This window comes from Balaenoptera musculus, chromosome X, assembly GCF_009873245.2.
Source record: "Balaenoptera musculus isolate JJ_BM4_2016_0621 chromosome X, mBalMus1.pri.v3, whole genome shotgun sequence".
Lineage (NCBI taxonomy): Eukaryota > Metazoa > Chordata > Mammalia > Artiodactyla > Balaenopteridae > Balaenoptera > Balaenoptera musculus.
Window position 1 is genome coordinate 127,209,019 of NC_045806.1, and position 24,600 is coordinate 127,233,618.

The following is a 24,600-nucleotide window of genomic DNA, read 5'->3' on the forward strand; positions in this document are numbered from 1 at the left end:
ACAGGAACATTGGCGCATCTGACCGTGGACATCTGCATTCCCCTCACCCAGCTCTCCCCGGGAGTGCACATTCCACCGCACCTACTCCCTCCTCTCTACACACACGTTCCCAAGCAAAATGCTGGCACCAACGCTCTCCACACACACCACCACCCCCCCCGCCCCACCCCGGGAAGCCGCGACACCCTTAATGTGCTCAGGGATTTAACACTGACACAGCACCCCTGCATCTCTCCAATTGTACTGCTAATGCCCTTAGAGCTGTTTTTTTTCTTCTTTTTTTTTCAGATCCAGGATCCAATCAAGGATCACACACTTGGTCATTAGGTCTCTAGTCTCCTGTAATCTAGAACAAACTATGCATTTAAAAAAAGAAACCTTTCATGACACTGACCTCTTGGAAGAGTCCAGGGGGCTCGCCTTGTAGAAAGTCCCAGTCTGGATTTGCCCGCTTCCTTCCTGGTTAGATTCAGCTTAGGTGTTTTGAGGACAGCACGGCCCAGGGCAGGCTCTGTCCTTCTCCCTCCCCGCACAGGGCGAGGAGGGGCAGGGGGCCGGGCTGCCCACTGTTAGGGAGGCTCGGTTTGGTCACTTGGTGTCTCCCTTGTAAAGTTGCATTTTCCCTCCCTAATGCACAAGTAATCTGGGTGACACCTTGAGACCCAGTGACTATCTTTTCCCCAGCAACCTTTATCTAATGGTTTTACCATCCAAGGATGACCCCCAACTGGATGAATTGCATTGGTGGCTGCAAAATGCCTTACTTTGTTAGAATTCTAGCAGGGACACAGCACTGCATGCCAACATGTGACTGGCCCAGCGAATGGACAAGCCATACATCCGCCCCCAGAACTCTGTGCCCGCTCTTGCCGCCCAGGGGCAGGAGCGAGAGAAGGAAGAAGCACAGGAAGCCTTCATCTCAAAGGACTTTTTAGTAGTTTGGGGCTGGTGTGTGTGTCTGGGTACCCATGTGAGCTGCCTGTAGGTTGGTAAGGATGTGGGTGATGGGAAGAGGCTCAGTTAGCTGCACGTAGCCTGGAAGAACAGATTATGTCCCTTGGGGGCCCACCTGGGCAATTATCCCTGGAAATTGATTTGATAGGTGTGAGGTGAGGCCTCCCCCCTCTTATCTGTAATAAACTCACTTCCTAGGTGATATTGACATAATCTGGGGCTTCACTGACTTAACCCGGGTCCTGAGCGAGGTCCTAGCTACTCAAAGTGTAGTCGGAGGACCAGCAGCATGGACATCCCCTGGGAGGTTGTGAGTAACGCAGAATCCCAGGCCCCACCCTGGACCTGCTCAAGCAGATCCTGCATTTTAACAAGGGCCTCAGGGTAGAGTCGTGCTGGCCCAGAGCACCCCCTTGAGGAAGCAGGGAGGACTTGCACACACCTGGACAGGATTCAGACCACAGGCAAGTGAGTGCTTCAAAGGGTCTCTCCTCCCCGCTCTCACTCCACAAAGGGCAGTGGGTGGGTGGTGCCCATCCGGGGCAAGCGGAAATCTGATCCACCTGCCCTGGCCCCCCTGCCTTTCCAGGGAAGAGCAGGCCTCTCAGGCACCTCTGAAGTCCTGCCTGGAGAGACAGGCTGGGAATGAGGGATGCCCCACATGCGGCCAGTATGGAAAAGCAAAGAACTTCCTGAGGTCATCATTAAGATCAGTCTTTGGGTGTGTGCTCACAGCTTCCCAGGCACCTTGGATGATAATGGGAAACCTCCTCCCACGCCCCCACCTCTGGGCTAACCTGGCTGGCCCAAAGGCAAGCTCCCCGGCTCGCAGTAATCAAAATGGTATCTTTTATGGAGTGCTTTTCATTTCCACTGCTCAAAGCAAGCATGAGGAAGAGACAGATTGCACTACAAAGAGGGGAGATGCCTGTCACACCCAAAGCCAGCTCTGAGCCCCAGCTTCTCAATCTTTCTTCTCTTGACTTGGCTCACGTGCAAAAGGACCAAATGTGCCTCCACCTTGGCATGTGTCCATCGCCTAAGTAATCTTATACGTTACACTTCACAACTCAGGGCGCCTCTGTTTTTCTCCCCCTTCTTTCTTATTAGAAAAACCCTCAAAATAATATTGGACATTCTCCTGTCACTGAACATTAATTGTGACATGTTCATGAGGAATGCCTTCTCCATCCAATTTCCACGCCTTAACGCCTGACCAAATGGCCTGATGGCAGCAACTCCACCCCCACCCAAATGAGATCCCAGGGGACCCAGTGCCGCTTATTTCCCAATGGCAATGACCCCGGGAGGCAGGCGTTCTTTATTCCCATAGAGCAGGTGAAAGAAACTGAGGCACTGAGCCAGTGAGCCATTCAGTATTCCCACACCACACTGTCTTCCCTGGCAGGGATCCTGAAGTAGAAGGAAAGAAAGACCCACTCAGCCCCACCAGGGGCCCCTGGTGGGCTAAGTGCTCTCACGTGCTTTTCTTCCTTTGGTAGGTGTACGTGTGTTTCTTGTTTTTAAAGCTTTACTGGGGTATCATTGCCATATGATCAACTGCACATATTTAGAGCGTACAGTTTGAAAAGTTTTGGTATAAGGTGTATATATACATCTGTGAAGCCATCACCACAATCAAGATAGTGACCATTTCCATCATCCCCAAAAGTGTCCTCCTGCTTGTCTGTCATCCCTCCCTTCCACCCATCCCTGCAAATACTTTCTGTCACTATAGATGAGTTTGCATTTTCTAGAATTTTTCTATCAATGGCTCAGACAGATCCACGTCATGGGGGTCATGGTGTCAGAGAGAAGGACACAGGCCCGGCAAGCAGGGACACCAGGAAAGGCTCTCAGAACGTGCTTTTGTGTCTCAGTGTTAGGTGACCAGGCTACCTCCCTTTCTGCCCTTTATGACCTGGCTTCTTCCTCTTCCTAACAACATGCATGACCCTCCCCCACTCAGGGTCATTTCCAGATTTTTCAAGCTCTCCCTGTGCCCCCCCCATGCCCCCAGCGCCCACACTTGGTTAAGTATCCTTGGAGGACAAGACCGGGATAACAGAAATGGAGCTGGGGTTCTGACATGCCGCACGTAAAGTGCCTGTGATAGACCACGCCAGTAGAATCGAGGGCCCAAAACCCGCAGGATCATCTCAACAGCCACAGAAAAAGCATTTGACAAAGCCTAACAACACTTCATGATAAAAACACTCAAACTAGGAATAGAAGGGAACTTCCTCAACCTGATAAAGAGCATCTATGACAAACCGCAGCTCACTTCATACTCAGGGGTAAAAGACTGGAAGCTTCTTAGCTCAGCAACAAGACAAGGACACCCACTCTCACCACTTCTATTCAACATTGTACTGGAGGTGCTAGCCAGAGCAAATAGGCAAGAAAAAGAAATGAGAGGTATCCACAATGGAGTACTACTCAGCCATAAAAAGGAACAAAATTGGGTCATTTGTAGAGACGTGGTTGGATATAGAGACTGTCATACAGAGTGAAGTAAGTCAGAAAGAGAAAAACAAATATCGTATATTAACGCATATACGTGGAACCTAGAAAAATGGTAGAGATGAACCGGTTTGCAGGGCAGAAATAGAGACACAGACATAGAGAACAAACGTATGGACACCAAGAGGGGAAAGTGGCGGGGGGAGGGGTGGTGCTGTGATGAATTGGGAGATTGGGATTGACATATGTACACTAATATGTATAAAATGGATAACTAATAAGAACCTGCTGTATAAAAAAATAAATAGAATAAAATTCAAAAAAAAAGAAATGAGAGGTATTCAGATTGGAAAGGAAGTAAAACTATCCTCTATTTATATATAGGAAATCCTGAAGAATCCACTCAAAACAACTATTTGAACTAATAAATGAGTTTAGTAAGGTTGCAACATACAAGACCAATATAAAAAAACGATTGTATTTCTATACAGTGGCAATGAGAAAAATGAAAAGGAAATTAAGAAAACAATTCTACTTACAATAGCATCATAAAGAATAAAGTACTCAGGAATAAATTTAACAAAACTGCAAAACATTGGCGAAGGAAACTGAAGACTCAGGGAATTCCCTGGCGGTCCAGTGGTTAAGACTCTGCGCTCTCACTGCCGAGGGCCAGAGTTCAATCCCTGGTCAATCCCTGCTTGGGGAACTAAGATCCCACAAGCCGCGCAGCGAAGAAATTGAAGATCCAAATAAAAAGGCATCCCATGTTCATGGGGAATACTCTCCCAAATTCAATGCAATATTCAATGCAAATTCAATACATACTTAATGCAATATTCAATACGAATTCAATGCAATTCCTACAAAATCACAGCTGGTTTTTCTGAAATTGACAAGCTGATCCTAAAATTCATATGGAAACTCAAGTGACTCAGAATAGACAAAACAATCTTGAATAGTACAAAGTTGGAAGACCCACACTTCAAAAGTTACTTACAAAGCTCTAGTAAAAGCAATGTGGTACAAGCATAAAGACAGACATTTCTCCAGAAAAGATATGCAAATAGCCAATAGCACGGGAAAAGATGCTCATCAGGAAATGCATATGATGTCCCCTCAAACCCAGTAGGATGGCTATAATAAAAAACGTGTGTGGGGAGGGTGTGGAGAAACTGGAACCCTCATACACTGCTGGTGGGAATGTAAAATGTAAAATTGTGCAGCCCTTGTGGAAAACAGACAGCTCCTCAAAATACTAAACACAATTACCATATGATCCAGCAATTCCATTTCTGGGTATATACCCAAAAGAATTGAAAGCAGGGACTCAAACAGATACTTGTACACACATGTTCACAGCAGCAGTGTTCACACTAGCCAAAAGGTGGAAATAAGTCAAATGTCCATCAATGGATGACTAGATAAATGTTACGTGGTACAGCCATACAATGGAAAATTATTCAGTAATAAAAAGAAATTTAGTACTGATACATGCTACAACATGGATGAACCTTAAAAACACGATAAAGGAAAGAAGCCGGACAACAAAAAGGTCACGTATCGTATGGTTTCATTGAGATGAAATGTCTGGAACAGGCAAGTCCATAAAGACAAGTAGATTAGTGGTTGCCAGAGCCTAGGAGGTATTGGGGGAAGTGTGACTGCTAATGGGTATGGGGTTTCTTTCCAAGGTGATGAAAATGTTCTGGAATTCAACAGTGGTAATGATTGCACAACTCTCTGAATATACTAGAAACCACTCAATTGTATGTTTTACAAGGGTATGTGAATTATATCTCAATAAAGTTTTTTGTTTTTTTTTTAAGTGCCTGTGAACTATCGGGAGAAAAGGGTCTGGAACTCAAGGCTAGAATAAGAGACTTGGGACTTCTTAACCTGGGTGTCAGAGACCTCTGGGGATCTAGGAAGGGGCCCCAGGGCACCCCAGCATAAGGAAGCCACATGGCAAGTGGTGTAGGTGTACTTGTGCATTTCTCTGGGCTGAACTGTATCTCGGTGGGGTTCCTTATTTTGGTAAGGTGCAGAGGCCACAGGTGGGTGTGGACAAGCCACGGAGAAGCCTCTCTGAAGCTGGGAAGCACCAGAGTTTAAGGGGGGGCAGGCAAGGGGTCCTGGAGACTGACTGGTCTTCTGGGACAAAAGCTTCCCTCCGCTCTGAAAAGAGGCTGGGACCAGGAGAAGCTCCCTGCTGCGCCTGGGACGCCAGCCCCCAGACCCAGAGTCATCTGGGATAGTTAATGGTTTTACCTGCTCTCCAGATTTTTTTTAATTCAATTCTCTTTTGTCTTCCCTTAATTTTAAAGGATAGTTCCTTTTTTAAAACTGCATCCATACTGTATAGCACAGTGAACTCTATTCAATACTCTGTAATGACCTGTATGGGAATAGAATCTAAAAAAGGGTGGATATATGTATAACTGATTCACTTTGCTGTACACCTGAAACTAACACAACGTTGTAAATCAACTATACTCCAATAAAAATTAACTTAGAAAGAGAAATTTGAAAAGTAAAATAAAATAAAACTGCATCCAGTCTCGGATTCTGTCCAAACTTCTGCAGGGGCTTTAAAAGGGAGCAGCATCCCCAGGGACTGGTCACTGAGGGCTGCAGATGAGGAAAGGCAGAGGCGGTGGCCTGGGGCCGCCCTCCTCCTGGGGAGCTACTTGCCCAGGGCGTGGGGCTCCCTCTCCAGGAGAAAAGCCTGGCCCGGGACTTTCCAGCCCAGGTTCACCTCAAGCCTTCCTGAAGGCCGTGCCAGCCAGACCTGTGGCAGCCTCCCTGCCACTGCCCATGGGGACCCCGAAGGGTCACAGCAGCGTCGCCTCCCAACCATGGCTCATCTCGGGGCTGCAGTGCAGCGCAGGTTGCCCTCCACTTTCCACACATCCCCAAGGGACTGGCCTTTAACGAAGTACTACATCAATCCCTCTGGGAGGAAGTCAAGAGCCAGCCGCTTAGGATTCGCTTGCCATTTGATGGAATGATTCCAAGAAAGGAAGCAATGAGGATGGGACCCCACGGCCTCATCAACCAACCAGTGCAGCCCACCTCCCGCCGGTAGCCCTGGTGCCCACTACTGGGATTCCACGGGACTGCTCGCGGCCCAGCCTGGGTCATTCCCGAACCTGATCCCACGAGGGGGAATGGCAATGGCCAGGCAAGATTTCCAAACAGCTGGAACGAGAGATGGGAGGAAGCACGAGGCGGGGTGGGGGTGGCGGAGAGAATGGCAGAAAGAAGGCGGAGGGCCGAGAGCGGGGAAAGCAGAGGGCCCGCGCGCCCCGGGAGACCGGCCCGGGAGAGCGGATGAGGAGCGCCGCCAGGCTGGGGCAAGATGCCCGTCCTGCCCTCCTCCCGCTCCCGCCCAGGACGGCCAGAGGAACTAGGCTCTCAGCACGAATGCAGCACTCCCGCGGGCTCCCCAATCCCCACCGCGCCCCGGCCGATGCCTGCAGGGGTTCCCCCTATTCTTCTAAGGAGACCCCATTCCCCCAGCCAACACCTCTCCGACCTGCACTTGCTCCCCAGTCCGGACCAATAAACCCAGAGTAGAAACGTATACCTGTCTGCGCCCGGTCTGCCCCTGGGTCCCGACTCCCTCTAACCTTGAACTCCCTCCACAGAGCCCTGGGGGCGTCTCAGACCACGCCATCCGGGACATTTCTCTAGACAGCTCTCAGAGCGCACACAGAAAGTACACACACGCAGGGCCGGAGGCGCCTCCGCGAACACACAGACGGGGCACAGGCACGCACTCACGAAGTCACGCCACGCACAGCAAGGAAGCCGAGCTCCGGGTCCGGTAGCGCGACCTGGAGTCTCCCCTCCCTCCCCGCCGAGCACTGCCCGGTACACGCCCCCCACCGCCCAAGGCCCCAAGGCCCTGCGGGTCCTAGGGCAGGCCGGGCGCCGACCCCCGCAGACTGCCTTTCGGGCCGACCGGGCGACAGCCACTCACCCGACGCTCCCAAGGACGGGGAGCCCACCGTTTGTCTGGGCAGGGCCGGAGCGGAGAGTGGATGCGGGGGTAGATACCCGACCCTGGCCAGGCGTCGGCGGGGTGGCGGGGCGGCCCGCGCGCTCCAGTACCCCTGGCCCAAGGGGACCTGGATTTGCCCCTCCCCACCGCGCCGCGGGAGCCCTGCTCCCTCCCCCGCCCTGGGTCCACCCGGGCTAGCGAGTGCAGGGAACGGAGGCCGTTGCTATGCAACCCCCATCCCGCGCCGGCGCCGGCAGCAACGCGTTTCCCGGCTCCCGGGCCCGGGGTGTATGCGCACAGGACCTGGGCTGAGCCCAACTTCCCGACCCGGGCCGATCTGGACCCAGGGCTCGCGTCTCAATCAATGTACTCCGGGCGAGCCAGGGATGCGCCCCGCACCCCTACCCCCGCGCAGGGACCCCCCATCTTTGCCTGGTTCCCACGGAGTACCAACACCCAGCAGCCCCAGAAACAGGGCGGGGATGGCTCCCTGCCTCTTCCTCTTCGAGCCCTCGTGCCCCTCCACCCGGCCCTCCCCCCGGGCCAGCTCTTCCCCAGGTGTCGCCCACGCCCCTCGTCCCAGCTGCCCAGCCGCCCTACCTGAAGCATCACTTTGTACTGCTCCTCCGGTTTCTGGACCACGCACATATTACATCCCATGGTGCTGGCCGGCGAGGGAAGGAGGGCGGGAACGGGAAAACGTCTTTCACTGGCCCGTGCGCGGGACCTCGGGTCCCGGGCCAGGGCCGGGGGCCATACCCTAGCGCGGGGGGCGGGCCGCCTAGCGGGGGAGGGGGGCACGCCCCCGAGGGGGGGGCAGCTCCACGCCCCTCGGGTTAACTCTTAGCTGGCTGAGGCCAGGCGCGGGCATGCTCCCTCTCACCCGGCCAGGAAAAAAAAGGGCAGCGGGGGATGGGCGGGCGCGCCGGGCGTTGCTTGGCTACGGCCCCCCAGGGGGCGCGGGGGCGCGCCAGGCCACTGGGGACCGTCAGGGGCCGTAGGCCGCGCGCCTCCCCGCCCGCGGGGCCCGCCGCTGCCACTGCCGCTGCCGCTGCCGCCTCCGGCTCCCGCCCATGGCCACCAGCCCCGGGAGCCCGGCCCTCGCGCGTGGCGCCGCAGCCCGGCCAGCCGACTGGGGGGCGGCGGCGCGGCTGCGGCCCCCGCCCGCGGCCCAGGCCCGCGCCCGCGCTCCCGCCTCGCCCGGCCGCGCTCCCGGCGCCTGCTCTCGGGCCCGCAGCCGGCCCCGCGGTCTCCAGCTCCCGCCCGGGACGACGGGCACAGCGCGCGCGCCCGCGGCGGCGGGAGGGGAGGGGCGCGGGGACCGGGCGCAAGCGCGCGGGAGAGCGGAGCCGGGCTGGGTGGGAGAGCGAGCGGCTGGAGGCCGCGGGAGCTGGCGCGGGAAGCTGGGGGCGGGGCCTTGACGGGGGTGGAGGGCGTCCCTGGCTCCCCGCGATCCCCGGCGTCCGTCTCCGAGCACCCGGCACGGTGTGTGCCGCCCGCCCTGTGCCAGCCCGGGAGACGGGGATCCTGTTTGGAGGAGCGCCTCCCGGGATCCCCCAGAGAGCTCGGGGCCTCGGGAGGGGGGCGCGATTTCAGACCCTTTCCCAGTTCCTCCGCGCCGCATCCCGAATGCCTCTAGCCCTCCCTCAGGTTGCCCTTTAGTGAGTGCTTCTCTCCTTCAACTTAGCCGTTCTCTCGTTGTCGTTGAAATGGGCACCTTTGTTAAAATTTAAAAACAAACAAATATTTTTTAATAAGAAGGAGAAGAAGAAAAAGAAAAAAGCGTGAGGTGGGGTGGGTCCTGGGGAGAGCCGACCAAGCGGCTTGGGATGCCCTGGGGCCCTGGCGCGCAGGACTGCGCCCCCTGGGTCCGCTGCCTACCTGTGTCTCTCTCAGCCACAGCCTGCGCTCAGGCACACCGCTTTAACGTTCCCTCCATCTCTCCCTCTTCTCTCCCACAACCTGTCCTGGCCCTCTTCTTAGACAAGCCCGGAGAGGGAAAGCCTGGAAAGCAGCATCGGATTGAGGGCTGGGTTCCCATGGGGTACCAGGAAGAGCTGCAGAGCCCAAGCCCTCTGGCTGCAGAAGATCACTTGATTAAATTGTTGCATGCTTCATTTCCAGGCTTTGGCAAGTGACAGAATCATTAACCACACAGGGCCGAAGGCCCCTCCGAAGGCCTTCTTTCCTCCCTGACTCCTGCTTTAGAGAACAGGAATCAGGAATGGTGGGCCTGCCTGGAGTCTGGAAAAGGAATGTGGGTGTTCCAAAAAGCAGACCTTGAGACAAGGGCTGGTGTGCAGGTTGCATATGTCAGAAAGTGGTCTCAGGGGAATGAGAGCCATTCTAAGGGCACATTATCAAGTTGGTCGGCACTTGAAGCTGCTAGGACTTGACTCTGCTAGGGGCAGGCTGGATAGAATTGTCTGCCCCGGACCCAAAGAGGAGACTGCCACACCACAAAGGACCACGAGCCCAGTGGCTTAAAACAACAGAAACATGTTCTCTTCATAGTTCTAGAGGCTCCAAATCCGAAATTAAGGTGCTGGCAGGGCCATGCTCCCTCTGAAGGCTCTAGGGGAGGGTCCTTCTTTGCCTGTGCCTAGCTGCTTGGTGGCTCTTAGCCATCTTTGGTGTTCCTTGACTTGTAGCTGCATCGCTCCAATTTTTGCCTTCATCTTCATATGACCTTCTTCCCCATGTGTCTCCTCTGTGTCTGGGTCCAACTTTCCTTCTTCTTTACAAGGACACCAGGGAGTTCCCTGGCGGTCCAGTGGTTAGGACTCCATGCTTTCACTGCCGTGGGAAGCCATGCTGCGTGGCAAAAAAAAAAAAAGAAGAAAAGACACCAGTCATTGGACTTAGGGCCCACCCAAATCCAGCATGACCTCCTCTTAACTTGGTTACATCTGCAAAAACTCTAATTCCAAATAAGGTCACATTCACAGGTACCAGGGACTGGAACTTGAACTTTTGGAGGACGTAATTCTATCCACTACACATCAGCAAGTCCAGATTCCGAGCCTACAGAAACGGACTCTGCCTCTTGGTGGGAGGAATGACAAAGTCACATTGGATAGGAACGTGAGTGTCTGTGTAGACCCACATGGGAGGCCTTTGTGGACATTTTGCCATTGACTGTACTGTCCTCCATCACCCATTCTAGATTTCCCTCACCCTCAGAAGGCATCTCCACGCGTCTAGGTGATTTTCATGGAGGACTGAACCAGATCTTTATCCGCCACAGGTCAGAGCGTTTCATTGCTTTCCCCTTGTCAGGCCACCAGCGTGCAATCGCCTGTTTACAAACACCGAGAGACACCCTAGCGAATCCGTGTGTCACGGACATACTTCTTGCTGTCCTTGGAGAGCAGCAACGCTAGCTCGTGATGTACTCAGGGTCAGCTGCCCTGCCAATACAGCAATCTTTTCTTGAGTGGATGGTCCCTGGGTACGAGGAGCTCACATTGACCAGATGGTAGGTTTCCTTTCAAGTTCTGCAGAGCCCTTACCATGAGCCCTAATGGAAGCAGTTCCCGCCACCCCAGAAACCAAGACCTCTAGCTCAGGAGGGCCTAAGATTTCAGAAATGGGGAGCACAGATTCCCCAGATGGGTCACTGGGAATCAATGGGAGAGCAGCCAACCCTACTCTCATTCCTTGGTTCACAGCACCATGGATTCTATCTACTGGGGACACAGCACCACAGCACCATGTATTAACTATTAACTCAGTGCATTCGTCACATTATGAAGTAACGCTCCCCAGCCCCACAGGGTGTATCCCCCGAGCTGACATCTTTGCTGAGCAAGACCGCTGGCTCCCATGGTCGTGTGCCTATTGTCACACCTCCTTTCTTGGAAGAAGAGTCCCTTACTCTGAAGCACTGTTACGTGGCACACTGTGTAAGCCCTCAGATTGCTGGCAGACACACTATGCACAGGAAGGCCAGGGCGGAAGGAGCCCAGTGTAATCACCCTGCCTCCAAACGGCTGGCTGGTCCCCTGGAGGAATGGCATCATGTTGAGGGCTGAGTACTGGCCACTGCTCCGGCGGGTTGGGCACTCAGTGGTGGCAGGATCAAGATTAGCCTCCTCGGTGAGAGGAAACCCTAGCTCTTGGGCCTTTGCAGAGCCTCCAGCCTTTCCACTACAGCCACTGCCTTCACGGGTCCAGGGCACCGTGGAGAGAGGCCAGCTGACCTCCGCAAGGCAGAGACACAGGACCCACACCCTCTTCCCACGTACCCCTTTCGGTGTGCTAACTAGCTCCCTCGCTCTTCTCCACATCTTCTAGTCTTTGACTGTGATATTGTGATTTATGATAAGAAATATATATACTTGGTCTTTGTCCCTGTTTCCGGCACAGAGCTCCTAAAACTCTTGGAATTTCCTAAGTGATGAGAGCTATAAAAGTGTCTTTATTAAGTGACTGAGGTGACTTTGGGACCCCACCTGAGGATGGGGGCTGGTTGCCAGGGGAACCAACCAGGTGATTAGAGGGTTGGGGTTTTCACTTTCTCCCCCCATCCGCCTCTGGGGAGGGGAGAGGGGCTGCAGGTTGAGCCAACGGCCAGTGATTTCATCGATCGTGCCTGTATAATGAAGCCTCCGTAAAACCCAGGAGGACTGGGTCCAGAGGGCTCCCGGGTTGGTGAACACGTGGGGGTGCTGGGAGAGTGGCCCCTGGTGACGGCGTGGAAGCTCCGGGCCCTTTCCTCATGCCTCTCCCTGTGCCTCTCTTCCATCTGGCTCTTCCTCAGTTATATCCTTTTATGGTAAGCCAGTGATCTAGTAAGTAAAGTGTTCCTCTGAGTCCTGTGAGCTGCTGAACCAAATTAATTGAACCCTCAGAGGGGGTCGTGGGAAGCTCCCATCTATAGCTGGTCGGTCAGAAGCACGGTTGACAACCTGGGCTTGCAATTGGCATCTGAAGTTGGGGGGTGGGGGGAGGGCAGTCTCGTAGTCTCGTGGGACTGAGCCCTTAACCTGTGGGGTCTGATGCTATCTCCAGGGAGACAGTGTCGGAATTGAGCTGAATTATGGGACACCAGCTGGTGTGCAAGAATTGCTTGGCGCTGGGGAACACCCCACCCCCACCCCTTGGAATTGGGTGCAGAACCCTTTCTACTGACCCAGTCTTACTCGCCCTGGGTCCCTGACCAATCAGTTAAGTTGTTTTCCATGGACACCTTTATCTCAGGCCATAGCTCTCTCTACCAAGTGGACGGCCAAGTGTATTGCTCACTGGGGGGATTTCCCTCACCACTGTCCCTGAGGGCCACCCTGGATGGGACCATAGTGAGACAGCAATCCACTTTTATTAGTACCAGCGTACTGCGGTGACCCATCTACGAGCCGGGCCTGAGTGCTTCCCCCGCATGGGTTAGTCACAGGGAACCTCCGCCCATGAGCCCACAGGTGTGAGCTGAGGAAGAGTACAGTGTGATGGAGGCAGGTGACACGTGGGGTCTTCACTACCTGTGCATGTACCTGACCCATGTAGCCTTGGGCCCCAGTTGGGCCTGGTCTGGAAGGTGCCATCTCCACTGGATCGCTGCTGTGTCTGCCAGGCCGCAGGGCTCAGTGGGTCTGCCAGTACTCAGCTCGTGATGGGCAGCTCTGGTTACACAGGCACTTGATATCCTGGCATCAGGCTCTAAGTCTGAACCACGGTCCAGTAGCATGACAGCAGCTGCTTTTTTTTTTCTTTTTTTTTTTTTTTGGCTGCACTGGGTCTTCGTTGCTGCACGCGGGCTTTCTCTAGTTGCGGTGAGCGGGGGCTACTCTTCGTTGTGGTGTGAGGGCTTCTCATTGCAGTGGCTTCTCTTGTTGCAGAGCATGGGCTCTAGGCGCGCTGGCTTCAGTAGTTGCAGCACATGGGCTCAGTAGTTGTGGCTCACGGGCTTAGTTGCTCCACGGCATGTGGGATCTTCCCGGACCAGGGCTCGAACCCGTGTCCCCTGCATTGGCAGGCAGATTCTGAACCACTGCTCCACCAGGGAAGTCCCAGCAGCTGCTTTTTTGAGTGGTGAGTAGCTCTGCCACAGAAGATATGGCCTTGCTCCAGACCTTTATGGGTCTGTACTGGGATTCTTCTACAGAGGCTTCCCACAGACTCCCCCCAGCATCATTATCTACCATGGACAGATCCCCTTGAGTCTTTAGACTGGCTGCATCTTATAGCCCTAGTGGCCTAGCAGCTTGCACTGCAGCCCAGATCTTCTGCAGGGCCCTTTCTTGCTCTGGGCCACTCTCAAAACAAGTGACACCTGTGCATCTCAAGACCTGCTTATAGACATTCTACCAATTCAGTGATCTACCCAGCATCATGCCAAATAAATCCCTTTTCTTGCTTAAGTTAGAGTCAGTTTCTTCCTGCAAACAAAAAGTCCTAACATGCAAAACCCTCTGAGAGTGTGGGAGAGGAAGATCGGAGACAGTCGATCGATCAAGGAGCAGCTACTTTGATCTGAGCTCAGCAATTCAGCAATGAGGAGGAGGGTGGAGGGATGCCCCAGCATGGCAGGAGGGCAACAGGTGTGGCAGGCAACCAGGTTGGAACAGAACAGCCGACTCAAGAGACAGACATGGTAAGGGCAGTCACCACCATAATCTCCATGGCCATTGCAGCATTCTTTAACCTGAAGACCAAATACCAAGGTGAGCCGGCCCAGGTTCTTATCTGGACTGGTCCTATCCTGTGACTCTGTGTTTCTTTCCCTCCATGCCCTGAAGCTTGGTCCTGCTGAGGACACCATGTCACCCCACAGAAAGTTTGCACTCCAACTCACCCCTGATTGCTGCAAAGAGGTCAGGAAGCCAATCTCCTATTTTTCCAGTGGATGTACGATCCCTGCCTGGTCCTCACCCCAGCCCTGCCATATGCCCAACTGGGAAGCCCTGTTTCCCAGTAGTCACTCATGACCTTGCCCACTGGCATCCCCAGAAGGGAGCTCCCAGGGAAACAGAGGCCAGACCACAACCCGGAAACTGTCCAGCTTCTCATCTCTGGAGAGTCTGGACTCTTTGTTGTCTGTCATCCTAGAATGAAGAGATTGCACTCTCCTAATTCTTTGTGTTTGCCACTCTATTTTCCACGGCTCGTGTCTTTGGTGTTGTAGCCAAAGAAGTCATCATCAAACGCAAGGCCACCTAGATGTCCCTCTAGGTTATCATCTTCTAGGATTTTATAGTTTGGTCTATGATTCATTTCGAGTTAATTTTTGTGAAAGGTATATGGTCTGTGTCTAGATTCATTTTTTTGCATGTGGACCTCCAGTTGTTCCAGCACCATTTGTTGAAAAGATTATCCATTCTCCATTGAATTGCCTTTGCTCCTTTGTCAAAGATCAGTTGACAGTAGTTGTAAGGGACTATTTCTGCTATTCCATTTTGCAAAACTGAAAACCCTGTTGATGACATGGAGGAAGCAAATGGTGGGCCCAGGCTTCTCATGTTCTATATGAGAACATGTCCTGGCTCATGGGAACATAGGTATTTGCTTTTCTAGTTTTGTTTTGTTGTTTTGTTTTTTTAATTCAGATGCACAGAATTGGATTACTTACTATCCACCAAATTTGTCCACTTAAGGCCCACTTTCATTTTGTTTATTTTAAAAATAAGCTCATTATTACCTACTAAGCTAACACCCAACCCTGACACAAGACCATTACCAGTAACTTACGTATACCATCGTGACCCCGCCTCCCCCATGCCCCACAGTGACCAATAGGCCACAGTTGGATTTATCATTCTCTTGCTTTTTAAAATTGGGAAAAAATATGTATAACACAAAATTTGCCATTTTAACCGCTTTTAAGTACAATTCAGGGGCATTAATTACATTCACAGTGTTCAACCGTCACCATATCTCCAAAACTCTTTAATCACCTCAAACAGAAACTTTGTACCCATTAAGCAATAGCTCCCCCTTCCTGTCCCTGAGCCCCTGGTAACTTCTATGTACTTTCTGTCTGTATGAATTTGTCCATTCTAGATATTTCATATAAGTGGGATTGTATAACATTTTTTATTTTATTAGAATTATTTTTTAAATTTATTATTTTTGGCTGCATTGGGTCTTTGTTGCTGCGCGCGGGCTTTCTCTAGTTGCGGCGAGCGGGGGCTACTCTTCGTTGCTGTGCGTGGGCTTCTCATTGCAGTGGCTTCTCTTGTTGCAGAGCACGGGCTCTAGGCGCACAGCCTTCAGTAGTTGTGGCGTGCAGGCTCTAGGGCGCGCGGACTACAATAGTTGTGGCTCACGGGCTCTAGAGCGCAGGCTCAGTAGTTGTGGAGCACGGGCTTAGTTGCTCCGTGGCATGTGGGATCTTCCCAGCCCAGGGATTGAACCCATGTCCCCTGCATTGGCAGGCGGATTCTTAACCTCTGCGCCACCAGGGAAGCCCCCAGAAAAAAATTTTTTAAGGATTAATGCGTTTTATGTCTGGTTTAAGAAGTCCTTCCCTACCCCAAGGTCAAAAAGATACTTGCCTATATTTTCTTATAAGAATTTTAAAGTTTCCTTTTTGACATTTAAATTGTTATTTGCTGGGGACTTCCCTGGTGGTCCAGTGGTTAAGACTCCACGCTTACAATGCAGGGGGGCGTGGGCTCGATCCCTGGCTGGGGAACTAAGGTCCCACATGCCAGGGGGCGTGGCCAAATAAATAAATAAATAAATAAAATTGTCATTTGCTAGGCAAGCCCCTGCTCATTCATCTTCTTCAGGGGTGTATTACCTAGTCTTGACCTTTGCTGTTCCATAAAGCCAACAATAAACCAAATATATAAACCTAGTAAAGAGAGTATAGAATGAAACCTTTTGAAGACAAGTGCAAAAATTCTAAAAAGATAAGCGAGTAGATTCCAGCAATATACCAAAAGAACGAGATATTATGTATGACCAAGTAGGATCTAGTCCAGAAATACAAAGGTAGTTCTGAAGCAGGAGATAGATGGGCCCCAGGCTGAACAGTTTCTCCCCTGTGGACAGAAACTCCATAATAGCAGAAACTCCATAAAAACAGGGTGATGGAGAAGGCTGGCCCCGCCCAGATAAGAGATATAAGAGGCCACATATTCCCATTCCCGAAGTCAAGAAGACCTCCCCGACTACACATGCTCAGAAAGGCTCCTTGGAGGTCAAAAAGGGAGGGGGTGCCACCCCATAGTAAGTAACACCAGCTGCCCATAGGCCTCTTCGCTAGAATCCATCTTGGCTAAGAGATGCGCACGCACACAGGGGAGGACCCTGAGTTCTACCAAACACGGACTCAGAACCAGGCAAAGCAAGACGACTGGCCAGAGGAAACCCGGAAGAAACGCCCCATAAAAGTGATTCAAACCACCACGCGGGCGCGACTCTCTCTCTGAGCCTGCCCGTGCGTCTATCCACACGTACTGGACTCTTCTTCCTCCTAATAAACACTTTACTTGCTTCACTACTTTCCTCCTCTATGTGGAGGTTCATTCCTACACAGCTGACGGGCCCGGGCCTTGTCACGGGCCGCTGGTCCCTGGCGGCCTGGTGGTGAGGGTTCAGCGCTCTCACTGCCGCTGCCTGACCTCCATCTCTGGCCGGAACCGAAGCCCTGCTTCAAGCCGCTGCAGGCCGAGGCCCCCGGAGATCAGTTCAACATGAGAAAGTCTTTTCAGAGAAATCATTACTCAGCAAATTAGAGGAAACAGCTTAATCACATCAGTAGGTGCTAATAAGGCATTTGATCAAATTCAACGCTCATTCCTTTAAAAAAGAGTACGAGGTAGATCTTATACTAGTGAAATAAGACAGAAAGAGAAAGACAAATGCCATATGATATGACTTATATGTGGAATCTAAAATATGACACAGACTTATCTACGAAACAGAAACAGACTCACAGCCATAGAGAACAGACCTGTGGTTGCCACGGGGGAAGGGGGATGGGGGAGGGAAGGATTGGGGGTTTGGGATTAGCAGATGCAAACTAGTATATATAGGATGGGTAAACGACACGGTCCTACTGTAGAGCACAGGGAACTATAGTCAGTATCCTATGATAAACCATAATGGAAAAGAATATGAAAAAGAATATATATTCGTATACCTGAATCACTTTGCTGTACAGCAGAAACTAACACAACATTGTAAATCAACTATACTTCAATAAAATAAATTTTTTTAAAAAGTGCAAGGCAGTGAGACAGCGTTTTGACTCTTCTGGTGATGTCACAAAAGCAGTAAGTTGCATGGAACACCCCCCCCCAAAAAAAAATTCCATTTTCAGCAAAACTAAGAGACAGATCTCCTCAGCCCCAAGGCAGTTAGAATTCTTGTCGTGCAGAGTCCACAGTGAGGCGGCCCCACCCTGGCGTGTCCCAGATAGACCAGAGCACTCTGTCCAAGTAGGGAGCTGACTCTGTGATGGTAACCCTATGTCCCTAACTACAGCAAGAGCTATAGGACCTGGGGGACATTGGGAGGAGGCGGACCGAAGCCACACGGGATACGTGCAATTAAAGGGTAAAGAGCGGAGAAAAGCAGCCAAGGGGCAGAAAATCTCAGAAAACACCAGAAACAAAATACACTTCTGTAGGTGAGGGGCTCATCCTGACGTAGTAATCCTACCTGCCTAAAGCAGGAGCTTGGAGACGGGGGTCAAGAGAAAGGAGAGGGCAGAAGCCACACTGCGGGGGGAGGGGCAGGGTGCAGGGAAGACTTGAAGAATAGCAAATTGGCCCAATGCCGGCAGAGCTCAGAAGACACTAATTTAGCAATATCTTCTCCTACGGTTAGTGCTTTTTGTGTCCCACCTAAGAAATCTTTCCCAACTCCAAGATCATAAAGATGTTCTCCTGTCGTCTTCTACAAGTTTTGTTATTTCGCCTTTTATTTTTAATTTCCAGTACAACTGAAATTGATTTTTGTGTATGTTGTCAGGCAGTGGTCAAGATTTTTTTTTTTTCTTAAAAGAGAAGAAAAAGACTCTTCCAGCTTGAAGATGCTCTGTAGGGTCTAATCACGAGGTCCAGGTTGGTTTTCCAGATTGTTATTTTTAACAATGCCAGGAAGCTGACCAAAGTACTCTCTTCCTTTAAAAGGACACAGCATTGAGATGCAAGTCCCTTTGCCGGCGGGGCATTTGCTTCTACTGACTGGGTCCTGGGCACTTTTAAGTTTTAAGCGAAGTCCTCCAGGAGTAAATGCATCTCACGAGTTCCTGGGGAGGGGATGCCGTGGGTGCCCTCACTCCGACTACTCTCCACTCCTCTAAGAACTCAAGTGCATTGAAATGCAAGTCCTTCTGAGGGCGGAGGCATTTGCTTATCCATATCGGGGCTTGACCATTTTTCAATTGTAAGGGGGCCATTGGAAATTCTCTGGGCCAGATCACAATTCCTTCCTGGAGGAAATGCACCTCGTGAGTTCCTGGGGGAGGGCCTGCTGTGGAGTCTCTCGCTTTGACGATCTCCAGTTGACCCTTCCTCTCCTTGCTGCCTTGGGTCCCACCTTCTCTCGAAGTCCCCTCAGCCCCCATCTTTCCTGCTGCTGCTGGGGAAGGCTTTGCAAAAGCACCTCTGTTCTGGGGAAGGGTGGTGACCCAAAGGGATGTGGAAGGTAAATGCTTCTTTACCATCTTTGGGTCTCTGGCTGGGCCTGAGAATAAAACTGACACAAGACACATTAACAGGAGACAAGCATACACATTCTATTAAATGTTTACATGTACCTGGGAGCCTTCACAAGAGAATGAAGACCCAAAGAAGTGACCAGAACAGGAAGCTTTTCTACCTTTTAGACACAGGCATGTTGCATTTGTGAAGAATTGACAAGAGAAAGGGGTTTGGGCCTGGGTGGCAGGTAGTAAAGAAACAACTCGGAATACTAGGGTGAGACTAACAAGGTTTGTACAGATCTCCAGGTCCTCGCTCCCGTCCCTGGTGCACGGAGGCACTTTCGTGGGGGCGGGCTAGCTCCAGCTCTCAGGAAGAAGAAGGCTCAGTACATTTATGACCTTTCACTTTCCTGCCTGGTGGTTACAACTGAGGAAAAGTTCAGTGAGAAGATTTTTTTCTCCATGTGGATATTCAATGAACGCATCTCCATTGAAGCAAAAGTTGCCCTTTCTCCCTGGCTGCGAAGTGTGTTGGAGAAACATAACTAAAAACAAAATCTCCCAACCCGGAACACCTCTCCACGAAAGCAGAAAAGATAGAAAACGGGTGTAAAAAGCCTGAAAACAGAATGATCTGTGCAAACGCAGGCACCCCGCCTGAGGGATGCGGAGACAGAAGGAATATCTCCTCCACAAGGGTAGCAGACAACAGCCCCGACCCCGGCTCCCGCACTAGCTTTTGCCATTTGGAGTCTGGTCGGCTGAAGTCAGACCCCTCTCCTCTCAGGAAGCTGGGAGGTCTGCAGGGCCAGCATCTTCCTTGATTACAATTCAAAAAGACGCTCCCAGACCCTGGAGGGGGGGAAACATTCCTGAGTTGTGAGAATGACCGGAGGCTTATTTAGCCATTAAAAAGATTTACATATATTTAAAAGGACACAGGGAGAAATTCTGAAAGAAAATGTCTAGGAAGGGGAGTCGCTCACCTTATCTTCTCCCGGGAGAATTAAGGCTCTTACTCTTAATTTGTATTTGTCCTTACAATCGCCTCCCTGTGTTCCTATGAAATAGTAACATTACAATATTTCATTATCTCCATTGTCCTTTTAACTTTTTCTGGGCAAGGGACAAGTTGCAGATGCCTAAATAGCCAGAAGTAAAAATGCGAGGCAGAACGATGATCAGACTTACAATAGGATGACAGCCACTATGGAGAAGAGTATGGAGGTTCCTTAAAAAACTAAAAATAGAGCTACCATACGGCCCAGCAATTCCACTACTGGGCAAATACCCTGAGAAGACCATAATTCAAAAAGAGTCATGTACCACAATGTTCATTGCAGCACTATTTATAATAGACAGGACATGGAAGCAACCTAAATGCCCATCGACAGAGGAATGGATAAAGGTGTGGCACATACATACAATGGAATATTACTCAGCCATAAAAAGAAATGAAATGTTATTTGTAGTGAGGTGGATGGACCTAGAGTCTGTCATACAGAGTGAAGTAAGTCAGAAAGAGAAAAACAAATACCGTATGCTAACACATATATATGGAATCTAAAAAACAAACAAAAAAAGGTTCTGAAGAACCTAGGGGCAGAACAGGAATAAAGACGCAGACATAGAGAATGGGCTTGAGGACACGGGGAAGGGGAATGGTAAGCTGGGACGAAGGGAGAGAGTGGCATGGATATATATACACTACCAAATGTAAAATAGATAGCTAGTGGGAAGCAGCCGCATAACACAGGGAGATCAGCTCGGTGCTTTGTGACCACCTAGAGGGGTGGGATAGGGAGGGTGGGAGGGAGATGCATGAGGGAGGGGATATGGGGATATATGTATATGTATATATAGCTGATTCACTTTGTTATAGACACAACAAAGCAAACACAACAATGTAAAACAATTATACTCCAATAAAGATGTTAAAAAAATAAAATTTAATTTAAAAAAATTACAATAGGATGAATTTCACAATTCAGTACCATATTTGCCTTGGAAGAGAACAAGCTTTAAATATATCATACCAATGGGGAAGGGTTAAATCAGATTCTTGGGAAGCAATGCGCATTTTCCTTCTTCATAGATTAATTTTACTAGCTGTTATGACCTCTTTATTAACTGAGATTTCAAATGGTTAACAATTTGAGTATTATTTTGAAGTTCCTTACAAAGTCTTGTCCAATCCAAGTCTAGAGTAGCTTAACTCTGGAGTTTTATCATTTAAATTATTAATTAAGAGTTTTTCTTGTAAGGCCCAATACCTTTCTCCTGAGTTTTCATCAAATATATAGGTAACATCATATTTACATCAATTTAGGCCCTTCTGTAATTGTTCTATCTTCTCAAATACTGTGTCTCATATGTGGAATACAAAGACACCCATGGCCATCATCCAAGTCTTAGGTGGCACCAATTCAAGGGCACAGATGGAGCTTCCAGTGTTTGACATCCATGGCCGTATTTGTTTTTAGTCTTGGGACAAACCAGTCCCTTGGGCCATTTTTTTCTTGCAGCAGTCCAAATCAATAGTATTATAACGTTAAGTCAACTACATCTCCCTGAATAAAAGCCAACCTTTGTTTATCCCTCCATACTGGGATTGGGGGAGCTTGTGTCCGAAAGTTAATCAAGTGATATTAGACCTGTCTTTTGGAGCCTCTGTCTGCAAATGCCAGATTTCTGTTTGTCTATTAATTAGATTCTTTTCTTCTCAACACCATCCCTTCATCTCTTTTGGAAGTCGTGGCCCAATACCTAACTGTTCCTTTAAATATCAATAGTCCTGTAACTTTGAACTAGTAATGATATCTCAGTGCTCTTTTATAGCTGATTGCTGCTGGACTATTCTAGTGAAGGTCTCTGAGATCTTGGTGGGATGATTTTTTTCCCAGTATTAAACTATTTCAAATTTTTTAAATGTAATTATCTTTTTAATTTTTTATACAATGTTTAAAGGTTACACTCTATTTACATCTATTACGTAATATTGGCTACATTCCCCGTGTTGTACAATACATCCTTGTAGCTTACCTTACACCCAATAGTCTGTACCTCCTGCTCCCCCAGCCCTATATTGCCCCTCCCCCCCCCACTGGTAACCACTAGTTTGTTCTCTTTATCTGTGAGTCTGCTTCTTTTTTTGTTATACCCACTAATTTGTTGTCGTTTTTAAATTATCTACTTTTTTTATATTGATTTTATTTATTTTTTTGGCTGCATCGGGTCTTAGCTGTAGCATGTGGGATCTTTTGTCGAGGCATGCGGGATCCTTCGTTGGGGCACGTGGGCTTCTCTCTAGTTGTGGTGCGTGGGCTTCTTTCTAGTTGTGGCCTGCGGGCTTATTTGCCCTGTGGCATGTGGGATCTCAGTTCGCCGACCAGGGATCGAACCCATGTCCCCTGCATCGGAAGGTGGATTCTTTACCACTGAACCACCACGGAAGTTCCTGTTGTAGTTTTTTTAGATTCCACATATAAGTGAGATCATACAGTATTTGTGTTTCTCTGTCTGACTCATTTCACTTAGCATAATGCCCTCCAAGTCTATCCATGTTGCTGCAAATGACAATTTTTCACTCTTTTTTTTAAAACCAATTTTTTAAATTGAAGTATAGAAAATTTCATTTTTTTTTTTTATTGGCTGCGTTGGGTCTTTGTTGCTGCCTGAGGGCTTTCTCTATTTGCAGCGAGCGGGGGCTACTCTTCATTGCGGTGTGCAGGCTTCTCATTGCGGTGGCTTCTCTTGTTGCGGAGCACGGGCTCTAGGCACACAGGCTTCAGTAGTTGTGGCACTCGGGCTCAGTAGTTGTGGCTCATGGGCTCTAGAGTGCAGGCTCAGTAGTTGTGGCGCACGGGCTTAGTTGCTCCGCGCATGTGGGATCTTCCCGAACCAGGGATCGAACCTGTGTCCCCTGCATTGGCAGGCAGATTCTTATCCATCGTGCCCCCAGGGAAGCCCCATTCTTTCTTTTTTTAATTGAAGTCTAGTTGATTAACAATGCTGTGCCAATCTCTGCTGTACAGCAAAGTGACTCAGTTATACACATATAGACATTCTTTTTTTTTCATATTCTTTTCCATTATGGTTTATCACAGGATATTGAATATAGTTCCCTTTGTTATACAGTAGGACCTTGTTGTTTATCCATTCTAAATGTAATAGTTTGCATCTACCAACCCCAGAGTCCCCGTCCATCCCTCTCCCTCCCCCCTCCCCCTTGGCAACCACAAGGCTGTTCTCTATGTCTCTGAGTCTCTTTCTGTTTTGTAGATAGGTTCATTTGTGGCATATTTTAAATTCTACATATAAGAGATATCATATGGTATTTGTCTTTCTCTTTCTGACTTATTTCACTTAGTATGATAACCTTTAGTTGCAGAAAATTTCATTCTTTTTTATAGCTGAAGAATAGTCATATATATGTAGTATATGTGTATATACTACATATATATATATATATATATATATATATATATATATATACCACATCTTCCTTATCCATTCATCTATAGAGGGACACCTAGGTTGCTTCCATGTCTTGGCTATTGTGAATAGTGTTGCTATGAATATAGGGGGTGCATGTATCTTTTCGAATTAGAGTTTTGTCTGGATATATGCCCAGGAGCAGGATTGCTGGATCATATGGCAACTCTATTTTTAGTCTTTTGAAGAACCTCTATACTGTTCTCCACAGCAGCTGCACGAATTTACATTCCCAGGAACAGTGTAGGAGGGTCCCCTTTTCTCCACATCCTCACCAACATTTGTTATTTGTGGTCTTTTTGACGATGGCCTTTCTGACAGGTGTGAGGTGATATCTCATTGTGATGTTGATTTGCATTTCCCTGATGATTAGCGCTGTTGAGCAAACTATTTCAAATTTTAAACCTCTTACCTTTTACAAGCATTAGTTCTACTAGGTTCCCAGTAAAGTGGGTCAGGGAGAACTTCCTGCACTTAACTTGGCAATTGCCTGTAGAGGATTCTGCTGCTAAATGGCACATCTCTTTGATGTGTTTTGAATAGTTTCATTTAAAAAAAAATTTTTTTTTAATTTATTTAGTTTTGGCTGTGTTGGGTCTTCGTTGCTGCGCGTGGGCTTTCTCTAGTTGTGGCGAGCGGGGGCTACTCTTCGTTGCGGTGCTTGGGCTTCTCATTGCGGTGGCTTCTCTTGTTGTAGAGCACGGGCTCTAGGCACGCGGGCTTCAGTAGTTGTGGCATGTGGGCTCAGTAGTTGTGGCTCATGGGCTCTAGAGCGCAGGCTCAGTAGCTGTGGCTCACGGGCTTAGTTGCTCCACGGCATGTGGGATCTTCCCCGACCAGGGCTCGAACCCGTGTCCCCTGCATTGGCAGGCGGATTCTTAACCACTGCACCACCAGGGAAGCCCCAAATAATTTCATTTTTTTTTTAGTGGACATAGTAAGAGTCTAGTACCTTTAAAATTCCTCTCTTACTCAGATGATTTTTGTTGATGACACAACAGCACTAACCAGGCAAATAGGGATTGTGGTATAAGAATGATTTTGAATTCCCATAGCCCAAACCTCTTTTAGCCCCCTTTTCAGTTCA

General features: G+C 49.6%; 1 protein-coding gene across 3 annotated transcripts in view; it reads right to left on the bottom strand.

Annotated features, from left to right (window-relative positions):
* PDZD4 (PDZ domain containing 4) overlaps positions 1-8,472 on the bottom strand; it is a 29,609-nt gene extending 21,137 nt beyond the window's left edge. For all 3 annotated transcript variants that reach the window (XM_036840894.1, XM_036840893.1, XM_036840892.1), the window contains exon 1: positions 8,024-8,472. In XM_036840894.1, the coding sequence (XP_036696789.1) occupies positions 8,024-8,083 (60 nt within the window). In that variant the 5' untranslated portion in view covers positions 8,084-8,472. The remainder of the gene's footprint in view (positions 1-8,023) is intronic.
* Between the last annotated feature and the right edge of the window lie 16,128 nt (positions 8,473-24,600).